The sequence below is a fragment of the Pollachius pollachius genome (genome assembly GCF_949987615.1).
Source record: "Pollachius pollachius genome assembly, chromosome: 18".
NCBI classification, from domain to species: domain Eukaryota; kingdom Metazoa; phylum Chordata; class Actinopteri; order Gadiformes; family Gadidae; genus Pollachius; species Pollachius pollachius.
Genome location: NC_136951.1, coordinates 16,243,628 through 16,263,121, shown reverse-complemented (window position 1 = coordinate 16,263,121; position 19,494 = coordinate 16,243,628). Strand labels below are relative to the sequence as shown.

Genomic DNA, 19,494 nt, shown 5'->3' with positions numbered 1-19,494 from the left:
GTGAGTACAACGTCACTAACCAGTGGGGGACCAGCCTGCTCTTTCGTTGATGGTACTGTAGACGTTGACCTTTGAACCTCCATGTGTTTAATGTTTCTCCAGGCGCTGGCCTCTGCGGTGGTCCAGGTCTACACCGCGGACCGGGGCTCCAGCTGGACCAAGAGGAGTTGTGGGGTGGCCTGTCTGGTGAAGGACAACCCCATGAGGTCCTACTTCATCAGGGTCTTCGACCTCAAGGTGGGTCCTTCTCCCGGTGGACCTCCGGGAGGCTGAGACCACCGTCACATTCAGCGGTTTGAGACGAACCAAATGTTTATGACTATTGGTGGATGCGTCAAAGGTTCCATGACGATGCCACCAGGTGTGAGTGTGATTAGCCTTGCAAGCCGTTTTGAAAATCTGCCCCTTATGACATCACAAGTGGGCGTGTCCACCTAGATGTGTGCTGGATAGATCAGTCTACCAGCCTACCCAGTGGACTGTAGCAAACGTTGCTATTCTATCCGTCACACATCTAGGTGGACACATGGGATCTGTGTCACGTAACCATGACAACTGTTTATCAAAATCATTTCAGTATGGAACGTGGATGCAAAACATTCCAAAAACGATAGTGTGGACGGAGATCGTTTTCATTGTGAATGTGCGTTTTTATATTTACCCGTGTTAGTGTGGACAGAGCCTAAAGATTCTAGAGCATCGCACCCTCGAATCTCGAAGTGTGGCCAGTCTTCCGACGAGACAAGGCCCGATTTCCTGGCTCTGTGATCGCATAGTGTGACATGTTAAATCGTGCAGGTATATCTGAGAATCGTGTAGTCTGAACCAGCCATAAGACAGTGGTTCTTTAACTTTTTCTACTAGTGTACGTCTAAGATGTATTCTTCCTGAAACTGACATTTTGGTGTTTCTGGATGCACTTTCTTTTTCACGGATTCTCATTTCTCGTTTTAATTTCTCCTTGTTTTACGTTTCAACCATATTTCCTTGTTCTTGATTTTCTATTGTCTAGCTTTCAGAATTGAAACTTGCTCAGGGTGTCTTTTTGTGTTTTTTATTGATATTTTTTGAGTACTCCTTGCAGTATGCCAAATTAACCCTAGGTGTACCCCTACCCCAATTTGAGAACCACTGCTTTAAGTCATATCGCCGGTTTACTTTCTATGTAGAGTATCTTATAACATGTGTCTAGCAGTGATGATGCTGAAGTACTATTCCTGGTTAGCCACTACACTAGCGTAGGGATGCTCTACCAACGGCAGTCAAAAGCAGGACCAGTTCATGGGTCAAAGAATAAAATCTCAGGTGCCAATGTAATTCTTAAATTTCGCAATTTAAATTCTTACATAAAACATGAATTAACAAATTTTTGTTATTAGGGAAGAGCACGTTTTGTCGGTCGATCGGCTATTCATCGTGTCATTCTTCCGTCCAAAGGAGGCCAAGGTCACCTTCGAACAGGAGCTGTACACCAACTTCAACGTCAACACATCCAGGTCCTACTTCATCACGTTTGCCGGGGACGTAAGTGGCGTGTTTTCTCCTTTGTCTCTAACTCTCCTACAGGCCGTTCACACACAAACTCTGTATTAGCTCGGGATGATATGGGGTCGCCCTTTCACACATGACACACAGCAGGAGATAAGCCGCATCAGACATGTTCACAAGTATCGGAGATACTCAGTGTACGTTCGGTGAGGGGTGGCGCCTGGTTGGAGCGTGTAGGAAGCAGGACTCGACGCAAAAGGTATGCAGCTGTAGTAGCAGTGTTTTGGTCACAACTCATCAAAGACGGCAGGTGAGGATACCAGCACCGTAATGCTGACCCTTTTCACAGTGATGTCAATATACTGCCTTTTATGTAGTTGTATCCTCAATATCAACAAAAGAGTAGGAAGTAGAAAGAAGTTGGGGCACAAAATACAGTGAAAAGAAAAATACGAAGCAGCTACACTCCGTGGTCCTGGTTTCTTAGCAGTCGCACGATGGGAACAACATGCCCACTCGCTCGTTGGGAAATTTCTCATGTTTAGGTCAGATTGACCTTCAGTAATGATTGATTCAAAGTAATGATGTTGCGCATCAAAGTAAGGTTTGTTTCACAGTAATGATGTGGTGTAACATGTGGTGTAACATTAATGAGGTCATGCTTTACAGTATTGATTTAGTGTTTCACGTTATTGATGTAGTTTTTTATATTAATGAGGTCATTCTATATAAGGGATGTCATGTTGTGGTCGATTGAAGGGTCGATATGCACTTGTTTGACCACGTTGTCATTGGCTATTGGTTTTCATGTCGTCTGCGGTTCTCCGTCAACTTCCGTGTTTAACGCTCAATAGGCTTTGAGGATGAGCATACCAGAATTGCCACCTTGGCACACATCGCAGCCCCATCGATTAAACACAGAACAATAAAAAAATAATAATGTTCGGACGTGTTGTCTTTCCACTATGTGACGCTGTTCTACGCAGGGCGACATGGCTCGTCTGGGATGCGACCTGCTTTACATTGAAGCTTTAAAGTAACCAGACTCCGAGTAAGACTGGGACTGAGAGTGGATCTGAAACCCACTGACTTCCTCTGAAGCGGCAGTTACCTGATCTTTGGGCTAGCAGGTGGAGTAGATTGCCCTGTGTCCGGTTAGGTTTATCTAGAGATAACTTGCATCGATCAATCAATTGCTCGTCGTAGAGTTGGTTGAATTTGAGTACTCCAAGATTTATTTGGGTGACTCGCCCCCTGTACTTTACAGTTGTCATTTTGTGCCTCACATTAATGATGTGTTTAAGAGTAGTGAGGCCGTGGCGTACAAAAATTACGTTATGTTAGGAAATTCGATACCGATCTGAATTGATGATTATTGATTTTATCTGCCGTCATCGAAGTCAATTATTTGAATTTTAAATCTTTGATTAAGCTCCTGACTGTTCCAATGGCCTCTTGGTAAGGCTGCTTGTTTAGCCCTTTTAAATGTCAGGAGAGAAAGAAGAACCAAGAAGACTTTATATTTTGAAACAGCCACGCCAAATACGCACGCGCGTGTGTGTGTGTGTGTGTTTGTGTATATACTGCAGTGCTCAGTCATTACAGTAGTGGTCATTCAGTACAGTCAAGTACATGATGTCCTCTCTACATTTAGACATTTATTTATTTTATGAGGGAAGATGATAACGCACTATTTACTGTCCGTAGGGGAAATAAAATATATAAATAAAGTGTGTGTGTGTGTGTGTTAGTGGCAACTACATTAAGACACTTTTTTTCCAAAGAGGCTGACAAACATCAAAGCTATAACCTCATTTAAACACCGTCGTGCAGAGCAGCCCTTGGAATCAGAGACCCAAGGTGATTCATGTGTGTGTGTGTTTGTGTGTCCCCCTAGACCTGTCAGGTGGGCCTGAACTTTGCCAGCGAAGAGGAGGCCAAGCGGTTCCGGGCCGGGGTGACCGACCTGGTGGGGAGGAGACAGAGGAAGTCTGGTGAGTGCTGAGAACATATTGTACTTCACGTCCGCTAGCTAACGCTTGCCCTTCGCCTGGTCACGAGTCTAAACCTTACACTGTACTCAGACACACATCAAATAACGTCTTAACCTTAGACTATGCTCAGACACCCATCAAATAACATCCAAAACTCACACTTTATGTTTTAGTTTATATTATGAGATTAAGAAATATTTCATTGGTTTTAACCTGACTCATTCAATGTACATGAGGCACTACCCTCATATTTTACTTGATCATACTAGAAATTGTAACTGACAGTGTTACACACAAGCTATGTCCCAGTGTATCAGTGATAATCATTTTGAATCCACTGTTATTATAAATAACATTATTTATTGCCCGGCTCCATTGCTTATGCCAACAACAACAACCTTTTCCAGCCGACCTTAAACCTTCCACAATCTGCCTCGGTTTACTAATCTAACGTCTCCAAAAACATTCCTGCCTAATCACATTTCTGAATCTAATCTTTCTTATTTGCGGTACATACTTGTCATTACTCCAAACCCTGAAGATGAAAACGGGAAACCCTCTAGTGGTTCTAGTTGAATATCTATGTATAAACTTGGTCCATTTAATATTTTGATTTAAATTAAAGTTGAATTGTGTTGCATTTTTTTTCTGCAAGGGCACACAGCTTAAAACTACCTGGATGTATCTGTAGTCGATTCTGGTCGATAGATCTTTATTTTAATATAGTTCTGTGTGTGTGCGATCAGCTCTCTATGCTCCATGTGATATCAAAAAGGTGTCTCCACAAATCTCAGTTCTTCGTGCCTGATTCAAAATGAAGCTGCCATCTCTTCCACTTCTGTTACTCACTTCCTCAACGGCTGAAGCATCGTTGTCCCTCCTCCTTCGCCATCTGCTCAGCCACCAGGGTAGGGCGCACAGCCACACTAAAATGATGTGTGTGCTTGTGTCGCCCCCGTCTGCCGTAGAGGACAACCCCGGTTATTTACTCTCTGTCTGAATGTCTGCCCTCTCAGATCGACCAACCTTTTGCTTACTATGTGACCTGCATCATCGACATGAATTGTTACTTACTGGGTTAGAAATGAGTCAGCGGCCTGACCTCTCGTCTGAATGTGGGTAGAAACCTTTTAACGATGCTCGTCAGTTTCCGTATACTCTCATTAATCCTCCCTCTGCTTGCTCGCCTCTTCACGCAAACCGTCTCAATGCGTGTCTTTCACAAACCGACCACGCATCAATGATGAACCTACCTTTTCCTTTAACATAACCAAATGTCAACCTATGATGCTCATGTAATACTAAAGCTTCAAGCTAATCCCCGCCGCTCGTCTCCTGTCCATTAACACCAGTCCTCTCTCCTATATCCACGCCGGTGATGCAATAAAATTATTTTGTCCTGTGTTCACAGAGAAAAGACGCGACCCTCCAAATGGTACGTTGTTCAAAATCTATCACCTTCACTACCTGGGGTTTCCTTCACTGGCTCACTGCAAAGCTCTCTCACTCAGAGTCTACGGTGGTTTTCTGGGGCTGCAGGGCATTCATATGCATTTAATGGTATAAGATTTGGAGATAAGTGAAACGACGTCGGGTGCAGTTTCTTTCACGAAACGTTTATGCTAAGCCTTATCTTTAAATATATTTTAACTTGGGTTAATGATTTGAATGATTGTCGATTTAATTGAATCTTCAATACTATGCATAGTTATATTTGAATTCGGGCCAATGATTGGAATGAATCATTTTTATTATTATTATTACAATTTTTGCGCACCGAAATGAGGAGTGTAAAACGTAAAAGGAAAGTTAAGCTTCTCAATCGCACAAGTTTCTTTTCAGGCAACACAATCAGCATTGACAAGTTCGACCAGCGTGAATCTCCTTTTGTGTTACCTTTTTTAAACTTAATTTAAATTGATGGAAGTGTTGATGGAGTAGATTGAAAATCGATTCAATATTTCAATAGGCTATTCAAGGAAAGTCAGTAATTTTTTCAATCAGACAATCCTCGTTTAACAGTCATCAGGCGTACATCTATAATCTCAACTGCTACCTTTTCAAAATCCGCAGAATGTTGTGATTTCAGACAGTGTCACATCGCGCTCTCGCTCTCTCTCGCTCTCTCGCTCTCTCTCTCTCGCTCTGTCCCTCTCTCTCTCTCTGTCCCCCTCTCTCTCTCTCTCTCTCTCTCTGTCCCCCTCTTGCTCCCTCTCTCTCTCTCTATCTCTCCTCTCTCTCTGTCCCTCTCCCATATATGGGTGGCTATAATTTGGGATTATTGGAGTTGATGATATAATTGTCACACATGGTGGTTTTAATAAGCTCATACTTTTCTCTGCATGAAAGAGGCGTTATGTAAAGTAGCCTTATTAAAAATGGTCGGGAATTAAGAAAAGCAGAGCTAACGAGGTGTGAAGGCGAAATGGTAAGAATAGAGAATGATAAAAATACTTAACCGACCTATGAATAGTAATGCCATTACTAGATAGATAGATAGATATCTATCTATCTCTTATCACTCATTAAACAACATCTACCTACTGCTAGACTGCATTCAAATAGTCTCTTGGCGTGTTTTCAAATGGCACGCAAACAACTCTGTGTCGTTACAGTGCGTCAATGTATTAATATCTTGCTGGTTGGTCGCAGAGGGTAATTCATTGTTGAGTTATATCACCATCGCCCGACTATTTTTATCATGGCATGAAACTTTGTTTGGGTTGAATCAGGGTTGGCATTTGCATTCCGGTATTCCCCTTACCACACACTGTGGTTCTGCCTTCAGCAAACTTGCTTTCCCACCTCCGATTTTTCTGTGCACAAATCCTCCCATACAGGATCCTCAGCTTCTCTAAAAGGGGCAGTCAACCCAAACTCGTATTTTTTGGTCTTTTTTTTTTTACCTGGTTATCTGTCTTGTATGAACATCAACATGGGAAACCCTTACTAAAATAAGTCATTATTATAAGTCAAAAACTGCAGCAAGTCCTATGTGTTTGCCAGTCTCTGCCCTCTAGTTATAAACCTTCCTCTCTGCTCCGGCGTTCATTTTGTGACTTACTTAAGTATATACTCCTACGTCACGACGAAGGGACACCGGCAGTGAGCTTTATGTGTATCTCCATCTGGGAAAGGCTTCTTTCGATATCCGTGTTCAAAGAGGGTTAAACCTCTTGGATACGGCCTGTGTGTCTCAGTTAATATGCATCATCGCTCACAATATCGATACTCAACGACAGCGTTAAGTATCTCAAAGTAGGCGTGGGCCGTAACCATGGTACTAACACCACCCCCCCTCCTGTTTTATGTGTTCGAATTTGAGCTGAAAAAGGGAGTTTACCCTTTCCTGTTAGCCCTAACTATGTTTGTGTTCTCAGTGTTCTCTTTTTTCCCTCTCGTATTCTCTTCGCCTAATCTCATCTATTCTCGATCTCGCTCTCCTATATCCATATAAAGGAGAGATAGATACTTGATGATTTAGAAACCGCACAGATTAACATGGGATTACACGCGGACGGTTTAAATGGTTACGTAAACTCCAGCCACAGAATAATTTGCTTGGATTAGATTTATCTTCTGTATGTGTGTATGTGTGTGAAGAGAGGGAGAAAAGGGGGAGTTTGTGTGTGAGAGCGAGAGCATGTTTTGGAGATAAGGGTATGACATATTGTGGGCGGGGAATCGAAGGGCTGGGACCCAATCACGTTAATCTGGACGAGCTCTCCGCTGAAATGCACCAGACACTCAAACAAAACGGAGATACCCAAACAGAGCAGAAGGTAGAGGGGGGAAGACGCAGCTCATCAAGCAGACGCAAGAAGATTAAGTCACATGGAGAACCACACGCCAACGGAAGGAACCAAAGAAGATCAGGAGACCTAGTCTGTGCCGAGATGGCCGAAACATCTCCCAGCACCGCTTTCTTGTTTTAGATGGGGTCAGGATCGTCACACTTCCCGCGAGGTCAAGGATAACCGAGACACCTCACCGAGTCGCCATGTGAGAAGAAGCCTTTGGGTGTGTTGCCCCATCAGAGTTCGGTCGCCTGACTTGTGTCTCGCACACCCCCGGCTCAATCACTCCTGGATCTCGTATCTCTGAAGCAACGAGAGCTGACGGTGTTTGCATAACAAGTTTTGGAGTTGCACCATGAGGCTTGTTTTTTTTTTATCTGCTTCTGCTGGCATATCACAGCCGAGGACAGAGTAGGATTTTTCCACCTGTACAGACCAGCTGTCTACAACATAAAACTGGACACAACCTCAACCAAATCTAAACGATATCTTGCATGTGGACTCCTGTTCTTGCTCCTACATTAGAAGCAGCACCCAACATCCTCACCCTGCATTCAAATCAGGACAACAGGAGCCAGAGTCGACTCCTTCTCTCGTTCTCACTCTGGACGGATTAGAGTATATATCCCTTTTTGCTGATGCCCGATCTCCATCAGCGAACATGATGTTCTGCACCACCTTCCTCTCCACGCCGGCAGACGAGCTGGTGTGCGAGGGTGGAGTCGGGAGGGCTAAGGATGGGGGGAGATCGTCTCCGACGGGGATGGTACCCGGGCAGGCCCTGGGGCCGGGGGGCTGCCTGTCCACCTTGCGCTGCCTGGTCCTCCCCCAGGAGGAGCTCTGCCAGTCTCTCGCCTACTGCCCCGGCGACGGTCCCCGCGGCAACGGCGCGTCAGGGAAGAGGATGCTGCTGGAGGTCAACAGGGCCACTTCCTTCGGCGGGGACGACGACAGAGGGGGGGGCGGATGTGGCGCTAGGAAACACCGGAGTCGCTCGGTCTCTCCGGCGATGGGTCGACGGCCGGCGAGCCCCGCGAGAGATTGGTTTAAAGGGATGGTGGCCAGAGGTAGGTGGACGCTACGCCCTACCTTCTGCATGGCCACCCCTGGGTCATAGAGGCAGACCAGTAGGACTGTCCGCACTGTGTGATAGCTCTGTGAGTGAGTGGGCCTGAGTCCAACACCTGGCTCTTGCACTGTGGCCATTAAAGAGAAGAGTTTGGAAGAATTATTGAACAGGAATGAAAGATGAGACATTTATTGAGTGGGTTGCGATGATCAGTGGCATGTGCGGGGTAGTGAGTGGAGGAGGGGAGGTTCTTTGTGTTGTGAGGTTGTTGGAAAAGGGTGGAGTGCCAGGCTAACTTTAAACCATCAGCGGGTACTGTTGCCTCATTCATTAATTGAAGTTCTGTTTATGTTGTAGAAAGTGTGTTGGTTCACAACTTGTGTGTGTATTGCTATGTATGGCTCCCTTTAGTAGTTTGACCAAACCTTTTATTCAAAAGGTACAAAAACCTTGAATAGTTCCTTTATTGACGTTCTATGTTTGTGATGGGATTCACCCTTTTTGGGTTCCTTGTTTCAATTGACAGTTTTGGGTGTTGACCTTTTTAAAATAGTCAATTGGTCTTAATGTTGTCTATTTGAGGGCAAAAGATTCTTTGTCTTTTTCTTTCAGGTGGACAACATTGAAATAACACATTATATAGTATACACACAGGGACTTCATAATAGATTAATCCAATTCTATCTTGACGTTTTTTCATCATCTTTGTTAAGCTTTGTGGTACACGTAAATGGGTCAATTTGTGAACAAATACTAAGCAGACAAATTGGAAGATTTCACATTGATGGCATCTATATTTTGTCGACATTAAATATCCATCGTGGTTGATTGTTTTGTTCTTTATCAATTAGTTCACGGGTTAAATCTTGGACAGATCTTCTGGTAAATTCTCCATACAAACTTAAAACCGGCTCAAAATCTCTTATCTTCTAATAACTTTAATCGTATTATCAAATATTCTGTGACATAATTTAAGTCGCTATGACCTAACGCCAACCAAACATAACGTTACGCTATTCATCCTCTTAAAAAGTAATATAGGTCAGCGGCCTGTTCTTTAAATGACAACAACATTTGTATAACCATTATGCAAAGGTTTACATAACAGAATAGCCGTTGACCTGAAGTTCCTGCAATCTCTTTGTTCCTCGGCTATTGATTAATCAGTCTAGCTCCTACTGGATTGGGGATTGATTAATCAGACCTGTAATCAGTCTGTTTTTGAATCTGTTTCCCGTACAGCAAACTTAAGTCAGGTTCAAGAATCTTTGATCATCTATTCCTTTCCGCAGAGGTGACACTGTAGGACCAACACAGTCATCCCTCTTTAACACCAATTAAGGGTCCGCTAATTGTTAAGCACCTGGGCTACATCGTTACACAAACAAACGATCATTCTTACCAAAGGGTTCTATTTGGGTAGATGACAAATAAATAAACTTAAAATTGAAGGTGACATATTATACCGCCATGACAAGCCGTTTGGAAAATCTGCCTCTTCTGACATCACAAGTAGGCGTGTCCACCTAGATGTGTGCTGAATAGATCGGTCTACCAGCCTACCCAGTGGACTGAAGCAAACGTCGCTCATCTATCCATCATACAGCTAGGTGGACATGCCCGCTTGTGATGTCAGAAGAGGCCAATTTTCAAAACGGCCTGTCACGGCTAATCACACCCACACCTGGTGGTATAATATGTCACCTTTTAAAGCTGTACTTCTACTCTCCCCCACCTCATCCTAACAACCACATCCTCCCCCCCTCCGTCTGTCCGTCTTGTCTGAATACTAAAGGTCCGGCATTGCCGATGGCGACTGTGGACATCAAGAACCCCGAGATCCACAACGCCCCAGGTGGGGGGCACCGTTACCATAACAACTCCCAGATGAACAACATTGTGCACTCCTCCTTCCCCAAGAAGGAGAAGAAGGTGAAGGGTGGTAAGAAGAAGAGGCTGACCAAGGCGGACATCGGCACGCCCAGCAACTTCCAGTGAGCTTCCATACTTACTCCGTACAATCATCATATGTAGGCTATATCGAAATAAAATAGACGGGCTTCCGATCTAGCCTACATATCGTTAGCTAGTAGTCACCGAACTTCCAATAAAAGTCAGTGCAGTGACTGAAAGATCCCTTCCGTAGAAAAACAGACCGGCTTCCAATCAGAACACAACGTTCATGGACACCATGTTCTGTTTGGATGCCGGTCTGTTTTTATCGGAATCTTTGATTTTATCCCTATGATCAATGCGTACTGCTGCTATGGGGGGGGATTTTTCAGTCACTACACAGAATTGTATCTGAATCGTAGGGTTATTGTTAGTCAGCGCATATGTGCTAATATAGTTTAGAACTTCCAGTAAATGACGCAAATGTATTACATATACAAGAAGGTTTTAGATGTGCATGCAAACATTACTATTTTTTTTGTATCTTTTTAATTTTTTCGACACATCCAGCAATCCATAAATGCCTGTGTATGTCGTCTACGAGCTTCAATGCATCAGTGCACAACAGGGTCGTTTATCGTTATAGAAATGGTCATTAGAGGCGTCCTTATCATAAAATGGCAGAGGGACTACACTGTGCAAATTACTATAGAGTCGGGGATGAGACCTCCACATAATTGTGTTTCTAAGTCCGACTCGATGGTCTGAATTGTGTCTGCATGTCGGTGCCTGGCGGGTCTACCATAGACGTTCATACAGCATTTGACTGGTCCACTAGTCTGAGGCCTATCCCCGTCCCATCCATCCGTCACGCACGCTAATGTGTACTGGTTTTGAATAAGCATTATTAATCCACATAATCTAAGATGATGCACAGCCTAGCATAGCGTGGTCGGTGTGATATGTAGATGGTGGAACGGGGTAACGGCGTTAATATCGACTGGATTTAGATAAACACAGTCCAAGATGTAGGTGTAGGCTCCTTGGAAGACAGCTGTCCATCACCGTTTTGTCAGTGTAGGCTGGAGTCTAGATTTTTCTTTGAAAAGAAGCTGCTCATTTACCCATGTTACCCTGGATCGAACACCATCACACTATTTGTTGCTCAGCACATATTTCACTTCCACGGACCCGAAGGTCTGTTTTTGTAACTCGTTCAATATTAATGTGGCATTTGATCAAAGTGTCTCCCTTTGATGCCCTCCCTCCCTCTCTCTGTATTGTCTTACAAACTTGCTCATGCTCTCTCTCCCCTCTCTCTCTCCCCCTCCCTCCCTCTCTCGCTCTCTCTTTCCCTCCCTCCCTCTCTTCTCTGTCTCTTCTCTCTCTGTATTGTCTTACACCCTTTCCCTCTCTCTCTCTCTCTCTCTCTCTCTCTCTCTCTCTCTCTCTCTCTCTCTCTCTCTCTCTCTCTCTCTCTCTCTCTCTCTCTCTCTCTCTCTCTCTCTCTCTCTCTCTCTCTCCCTCACTTGCTCTAATTCTTGCTCTCTCTCGCTCTTGCTCTTCCTCTCTCCCTCCGTCTCCTCTCTCTCTCTGTATTGCCTTACAACCTCTCTCTACCTGTATTGACTTACACTCTCCCTCTCCCTCCCTTTCAGGCACATTGGACACGTGGGCTGGGATCCCAACACAGGCTTTGATGTAAGTCAACTCTGACACATTTGCGTGAATTTTTGCATACAAATCCACTCACAAAACGGGCAGCGACACTACACTGCGAATCTAAGCTCACAGCCGTGTTTAAACAAGAACATATTCTGGGGTGTAACCGTGAATCTGAATAATCCACAGACTCTACGCCCCGTAAAAAAAGGTCAAAAGTAATTATGACGGATTAGAGAAATGTGCTGTCAGGTTGGCAGATTATGAGGATTAATAAATTTCACGGTTTAATAAAGTCATGGTTTTAAATACTGGTCTGAAATCCCCTAAGGGATATTTTTGTCACGGCTCTTGATCACCTTTTTGAGATAAGGCTGAAGGATGGATGGATGGATGAAACGGCAAATAATAGGATGAAAGAATGGGTGGTTTTATGCATGAATTGGCGGTCCGTTGACTCAATGGCTGGCTGTATGGTTGGATGAATGAACAAATGGGTAGATGGATAAACAAATAAATGAATCGATGGATGAATTGACAAATGGGTAGATGGATGGACGGAAAGATTTGAGAATGAAATACTATATGAAAGAATAAATGGATGAATGAACGACTGAGCCGATGGATCTCTTAATGCACGGGGGAACAAATCCACCAACCCTTAGCAAATGGATATGAACGCAAACAAACTCATCGATGAACACGTGAACGACTGAGCCCGATCCTTGTGTAAGTCGTGCCTCACCCTGTGTCACGGCCTTGGGAGGTGTCACACACAAGGAGGCCTGTGAAAGCCGCCTTGCTGCGCTGCACAGAGGCACTGGTGACGGTGGAAGCATGTACACACTGCATTGGGCTGTAGGAAGTCAGACTAGTGTTATTAGAGGGAGGATTATCCACACGGCCCGGGTGGATGGACGGACGGACATGTGAACGCATGTTCTGGGGTGTGGGTGGCGGGGGATGTGAATGCATTATATCCAGGCATCTGGGTAATTCATACTAGTTGTATTAATGGGAATAGTAATGCAAATAAGTGTTTGTGTTTGGGTGCCGTTTGAGTAGATTGGTGCATATGCTGAATTTTGCTTATTATTCGTTAGGAATCCCCAAAAAATAATTAACCTTTTTTCAAATTTATTTGGAGGTGTTAGTTTAAGAACAACTGCACGTTTAATAACTCGAGGTAAAAATTATTGGTTTGCTTAGCTTTTTTGCTAACCCTTCTTGATATCTGTAGTTAGAGTGAAATTAGTTCAATGTTCATGTAGTCCTAAAGTAGTAAACTTATGAATATCCTGGACCTATAGCAACTGCGACATAATGCAGTGCAGTTCTGCTTAAGTACCGCTAGGGGGCAGTACACTGTTGTTTACCTCCCCATGCAGATGGGTGTAGGCCATGGACCTATTAAAGAAGGTGTAGGCAGGGGCTTCAGCTACCTGAGCAGCGGGCCATTATGCCTGTCGTGGCCCTTCTGCACCACATGAAAAAGCTATAAGAAGATTATTTAGTCGCATATTATTTAAAACCTTAGGAAAAGTGTCTATTAGAGGAAATCCAACTACTAAAACCACTTGCTTTGAATGAAAATTGATGTAGTCAGCTACATAGTAGTTCTGGTAGGGATCCTAGTTGATATTCTAGACCTAAACGCACAAAGTTATAAAAGTGTGCAATATAATGTACATATCATTGGCCTCATAGCAAAATAGTCATATTTTATGGTTCATCTTGTATTTAGCTCCGGAAAAGTAAAATGGATGACTTGGGAAGATGGTTATTTTGGAATGTAAAAAGCGCTCTGTTTGACTTAGGATATAGCCAATAAAACACTGTGAATCAGCAGAGAGTAGAGTTGTGTTAGCTATGGGCATGGGCAATTATGCTATGAGGCCAACGGTATGGACGTACACTGCCCCCTTTAGGTCAAACGCTAGTATTGCATGCAAGGTCTGTTGCTGGCTGTTTTTGGGTCACTGGGTCACTTCAACCAAACTTTCTTAACTGACAAACACCCAGAACCTCATCCAACGCATGATTTACTCCCCCCCCCCCCCCCCCCCCCAGCTGAACAACCTGGACCCCGAGCTGAAGCACCTGTTCGACATGTGCGGCATCTCGGAGGCCCAGCTGAAGGACAAGGAGACGTCCAAGGTCATCTACGAGTTCATCGAGAAGAAAGGAGGCGTGGAGGCAGTGAAGAACGAGCTCAGGAGACAAGGTGAGCGGGCCGCTTGGGGAGGAAGGATCTACCGAAAGGATCTCCCCTCTGGTCCATGTGAGGCTGGAAGACTTCGCTTTGTGTTACAGCATTGAATCTTGACCCGATTGTATTGGTTATTTTATATCAAATGTTTTTTATGTTAACGTTATGTTATTCGTCATTTAAAGGGGATCTATTATGCAACCAGGTGTGATTGTGGTTAGACATTTTTGCCTTTTCCTGTGTTTTTGTGACATCACAAGTAGGCGTGTCCACCTAGATGTGTGCTGGATAGATCAGTCTAACAGCCTACCCAGTGGACTGCAGCAAACGTTGCTTATCTATCCATCATGCATCTAGGTGGACACGCCTACTTGTGATGTCACTAAGACACAGGGAAAGGCAGATTTTCCAAAGGCTTTTTAAGGGCTGATCACACCCACACCTGGTGGCGTAAAATCACCCATTTTGAGGTTCAAATGTTGAAACTGGCGGTTGTTGGCTACAGTGGCCTTCCCTTAGTGTTCTACTGTTTAGATCATGCAGGTCCCCTCCGTGGGTTTGGATAAATTCAATATAATGTTCCTTTTGACCCTACTGCACCCCCAGTGTGTATTGATTCAGGCTGTATTCATGATGTAGGGATCTAAGGGGTTTTGCATGGCCGGTCTATCAGATGTGGTTTGACTAGTGTGGTTGTGCCCTCAGGTCCTCCTCGCTGGAACGGTAGGTGTCAATGCATGGGACTCTTCGTGTCTTTTACTCTTCGTGTCCTCGAACATGACCTCACGACTTATGCAGTCGTGTCTTGCGGGTGTGCGGTCCCTTTTGCCCTCCCCGATTTTTTTTTATTTTCCAAGAAACGTGTGAAGCTCGTTTTCGCTCGCTTCCCTTCCCCTGACCTGTCGAACACTGGGGGGATCTGCTCCCCCTTCGCCCCGTGTTCGGGACCGGCGCCCCGGCCAGACGCCGAGGCTTGGGCTTGTTGGCATCTTCTCTGACACACCCAGACCTCACCAGCCACCGGCCTCACGCTGCCCTGTCCGGCGAGAGCCTCCTGACTTCTGATTGGTCTCCCACGAGCGCAGACTGGCTATCGCGCCTTTTATGATTTCCTTCCGAATTACTCATCGTTTTTTTCCCTGTGTTTCATTTCCCCAGCACCCCCTCCCCCTCCCTCGAGAGGCGGCCCCCCCCCCTCCTCCCCCGCCCCCCCACCACAGCTCGGCCCCTCCCCCTCCCCCGCCCCCGGCCCGCGGGCGCGGCGCCCCCCCTCCCCCTCCTCCCCCGTCCCGGGCGCCCACCTCGGCTCCGCCTCCCCCGCCCCCCTCCCGCGGCGGGGGAGGGGGGCCCCCTCCCCCGCCTCCCCCCCCCAGCCGCGTCTCCCTCCCGCCTCCCCCGCCGCCCTCCCACGCCTCCATGCCGCCGGCTCCCCCCCCTCCCCCTCCCGCCCCCACCGCCGGCGCCGGCGGTGGGGGCGGAGCCCCGGCACCGCCGCCGCCACCGCCGCCGCCTCCGCCCGGCCCCCCTCCCCCGGCTCCTCCCCCCGTGCCGGAGACTTTGGACAGCGGGGACAGCGAGGGCGGGGGGAAGTCGGCCCTGCTCAACCAGATCCGCGAGGGCCGGCAGCTCAAGAAGGTGGACAGCCAGAAGGAGCGGCCGGTGTCGTCCAACACGGGGCGCGACGCGCTGCTGGACCAGATCCGCCAGGGCATCCAGCTTAAGGCCGTAAGCATTTACACTCAGCATTTACACTTAGCGTTTACACTTAGCGTCTACACTTAGCGTTTACACTTAGCGTTTACACTAAGCGTTTACACTTAGCGTTTATACTTAGCGTTTACACTTAGCGTTTACACTTAGCGTTTACACTTAGCGTTTACACTTAGCGTTTACACTCAGCGTCTACACTAAGCGTCTACACTTAGCGTTTACACTAAGCGTTTACACTAAGCGTTTACACTAAGCGTTTACACTAAGCGTTTACACTAAGCGTTTACACTAAGCGTTTACACTTAGCGTTTACACTTAGCGTTTACCCTTAGCATCTTCGCTTAGCATTTAAACTCAGTATTTACACTCGCGTTTACATTTAGGGCACTTAGCAGACGCTTTTATCCACTTTAAAGCGACTTACAATAAGTACATTCGTCAGAGGCATGGTGTTTATGTGTTAAGGTGTTTCTAGGGTCAACTGTAGTATAGCTGCAACCCCTACTATTTTATTTTCTAGTTTTTATTTTACGTAATTGACACATGTCTTGGCCTTTTCAAGAACTTCACTGTCCTGTACTGTGCATTCGGTAAATACGACATTTGATTCCCCCTCATGTGAGACTCAAACTAAAGGCTGATTTCTGCCTCTGTGTGGATAGCCGTCCTAGATATTCAGTACCGTGAATCTATAAGTCACTGGCGTCGCTCGACGGCACCACTTCAAAACCGTTACGACCCGTTGGTCCGGTGTTCCGGCTCATCTATCTAGTTATTTGATTTAGCATTCTCTTTATTTTAACCCTAATTTCAGTATCGAGATGTTAACTGGTCGATATCAAAGCAACAACTTCCTATCACGTGTCTGTCGCTTCCTGTTACTCCCAAGTCACGTGACATGGTTCACTCGCTCACCTCCGTGGTTCACTCGTTCACCGCTCTGGTTCACTCGTTCACCTCTGTGCTTGTGTTATGTCGGTGCAGAAGGTGGAGGGCGAAGGGCCGGCCCCCAACGCCGCCGCCCCCTCTGCGGGCATCGTAGGGGCCCTGATGGAGGTGATGCAGAAGAGGAGCAAGGCCATCCACTCCTCAGGTACGCTCACTCACTCACTCACTCACTTTCTCACTCACTCACTCAGCGTCTCTCACCCTCTCACTCACCCTTTCTCACTTTCTCACTCACTCAGCCTCTCTCACCCTCTCACTTTCTCACTCACTCAGCCTCTCTCACCCTCTCACTCACCCTCTCTCACTTTCTCACACACTCAGCCTCTCTCACCCTCTCACCCTCTCTCACTTTCTCACTCACTCAGCCTCTCTCACCCTCTCACTTTCTCACTCACTCAGCCTCTCTCACCCTCTCACTCACCCTTTCTCACTTTCTCACTCACTCAGCCTCTCTCACCCTCTCACTTTCTCACTTTCTCACTCACTCAGCCTCTCTCACCCTCTCACTCACCCTCTCTCACTTTCTCACACACTCAGCCTCTCTCACCCTCTCACCCTCTCTCACTTTCTCACTCACTCACTCCTACTCAAGCCAAGAGCTTCATATATGTATGTATGTATGTATATGTAAACAAGAAACAAGAAAACAAGACAAGACGAATAGATGTATATTTACCCTCCATTTTAATATTATTTAAATTTTGTTTGTTTTCATTTGTTTTCAGTTAACAGATTGCCCTTTCTAACAATTTTTCTTACATACACGATATAGAATTCCTTATACTAAGTCCTAATGCCTTTCACATTGAGTCTCGATGTCTAAATATAGTACATGTAGCGACGTTAACCAGCATGTGAAGAAGGTTTCACCATCTCGCTGTTTTGCTCCGTCTGATCTAGATGAGGACGATGATGATGACGAAGACGAGGACTTTGAGGACGATGACGAATGGGAAGACTAGTGCTCCTTATCCCCCCCACCCCTTCCCACATGATTATTACAACACTAACAACAGGAAAAGAAAAATCTTTCACATTCAGATTATAAATGTAAATGTTCCAATGATTTGCTGTATATTTTTGTTGCCTTTAAGCTTTTTTTTTTATTATTAATCCGTGCAATACGCTGTTTAATCTGTAAATATGTCTATCTGGTATCCTAATGTAACAACCTTTTTCTTCTTTTTCTATTCTCGTCTTTTCTTACTCTCTTTCCTGATTTACTTTGTTGGCTTTCCTCTTCCTGGTGATGGATACTGACGGGTATTGTCCTATGCCCCCACTCTTACTCTATCATGCTTTTGCAAAATCCTCCCTCCATTTCCCCGATTGACGCGTGCAATCATGACATCATAGGGTCTCTTGAGCTAGAGTTTATTTTTCTTGTTTAGATAAGCGATTTAATGGTGGGGTTAGTAAAGAATCAATTGTTGTTAATCAGAGGGGGGGGGGAAAAAGGATATTCAACAAGACTATTTTCATATCCAATTGCTCTGTAGTTTATTTTTACTTATTCGAAAAATGATCCTAGTTTAGTGCTCTTATTTTCTTAAAACACAGGAAGAAGGAAAAAAAAGGTCTCTTCTTCTCCTGAATATTTAGCTTTATCCGTTTATCAATTGTAAATTTTGCTCCAGAGTTCTGAGTCTTGTTATATTTTTGCACAAATGGAAAGAGGAAGACTCTGCATGACTATGGGATAGTTTCATGTCCATATCTCAGCGGATCGTACCTACACTTTACTATCAAGGTAAACCACACCTCATGCATTTAACCAATACACATCCAACTATGCATTAACACGTATACACAAGGTGTGCCGCAACATAACTGGTGGCTGTCTGTGAATTTTATGGGATTGTACTTTTTCTTTTACTTTTGTCACACACTACAGATACACTTTTCTTTTCTAAACTAGTCTTTTTTTTCCCCTTCACTTTAAAGTATTTTTTGGTTTTAATCTAGAGGTTCAGTACATTGTGAAAAACTAACATAAATAAATACATTTTTAATTTAAGAGATACAATTTGTTGCTTAAGAATTGAGCTACATGCTAACGGTTTATGACTAGAAACGAAAGTATCAGTGATCTTGTTGAACGCTTGTACTTAAACCATAGTAAGTATACAAACATCGTAAAGATACCTAGATTATATGCATACTTTCTGGGGTTTCAAGTGTATCATGCAAAGTGGACAGCATATGACAAAAACCACTAGAGACTGCTTCAAATCCCTAAAACTTTTTTGAAGGAACTATTACAGCTCCTTTATTTTTCTATGATTCCGCTGTCGAGACTTTATCAGGGTTTGTTATGAACTGTCTTGATACAACTTAATGTAACCATACTGTGTCATAATTCAACATTTTATATCATCATGGCTGCAGTGTTTAGCGATGAACGCACAGTTTCTCCCTGTCTTTATTTTCTTTCTCTTTTTTTCCAAAGTCATGATTTTCGGCCTGATGACTAGCTCTGTAATTAGTCCCAAGTGATTTATTGATTTTCCATTCTTCCATTTTCTGCGCTGTTGGCACCAATATATTTTCAAAAAATTAAAATATACAAAAAAATGAACTTGTAGTCATTCTGCACCAGGCATTTTATTTTAGAAACTGTACATTTGTAATGGTACACCTTTTATGGCGTTGCTATGGATAACGAAACCGGTTTTAACCGCATTTGTGTTGGTTTAGATACGAACTTCAGGAACTATACTAACA

At 44.8% G+C, this 19,494-nt stretch overlaps 1 protein-coding gene across 1 annotated transcript in view; it reads left to right on the top strand.

The window, feature by feature from the left end:
- Positions 1 to 19,348, top strand: part of LOC307089255 (actin nucleation-promoting factor WASL-like) — a 29,885-nt gene extending 10,537 nt beyond the window's left edge. The window contains 11 exon segments of the mRNA XM_079755441.1: positions 103 to 237; positions 1,438 to 1,524; positions 3,386 to 3,482; positions 4,894 to 4,917; positions 10,144 to 10,342; positions 11,900 to 11,942; positions 13,974 to 14,127; positions 15,271 to 15,301; positions 15,303 to 15,837; positions 16,807 to 16,915; positions 17,671 to 19,348. Coding sequence (XP_079611567.1) covers positions 103 to 237; positions 1,438 to 1,524; positions 3,386 to 3,482; positions 4,894 to 4,917; positions 10,144 to 10,342; positions 11,900 to 11,942; positions 13,974 to 14,127; positions 15,271 to 15,301; positions 15,303 to 15,837; positions 16,807 to 16,915; positions 17,671 to 17,732 — 1,476 coding nt within the window. The 3' untranslated portion in view covers positions 17,733 to 19,348.
- Positions 19,349 to 19,494: the final 146 nt, after the last annotated feature.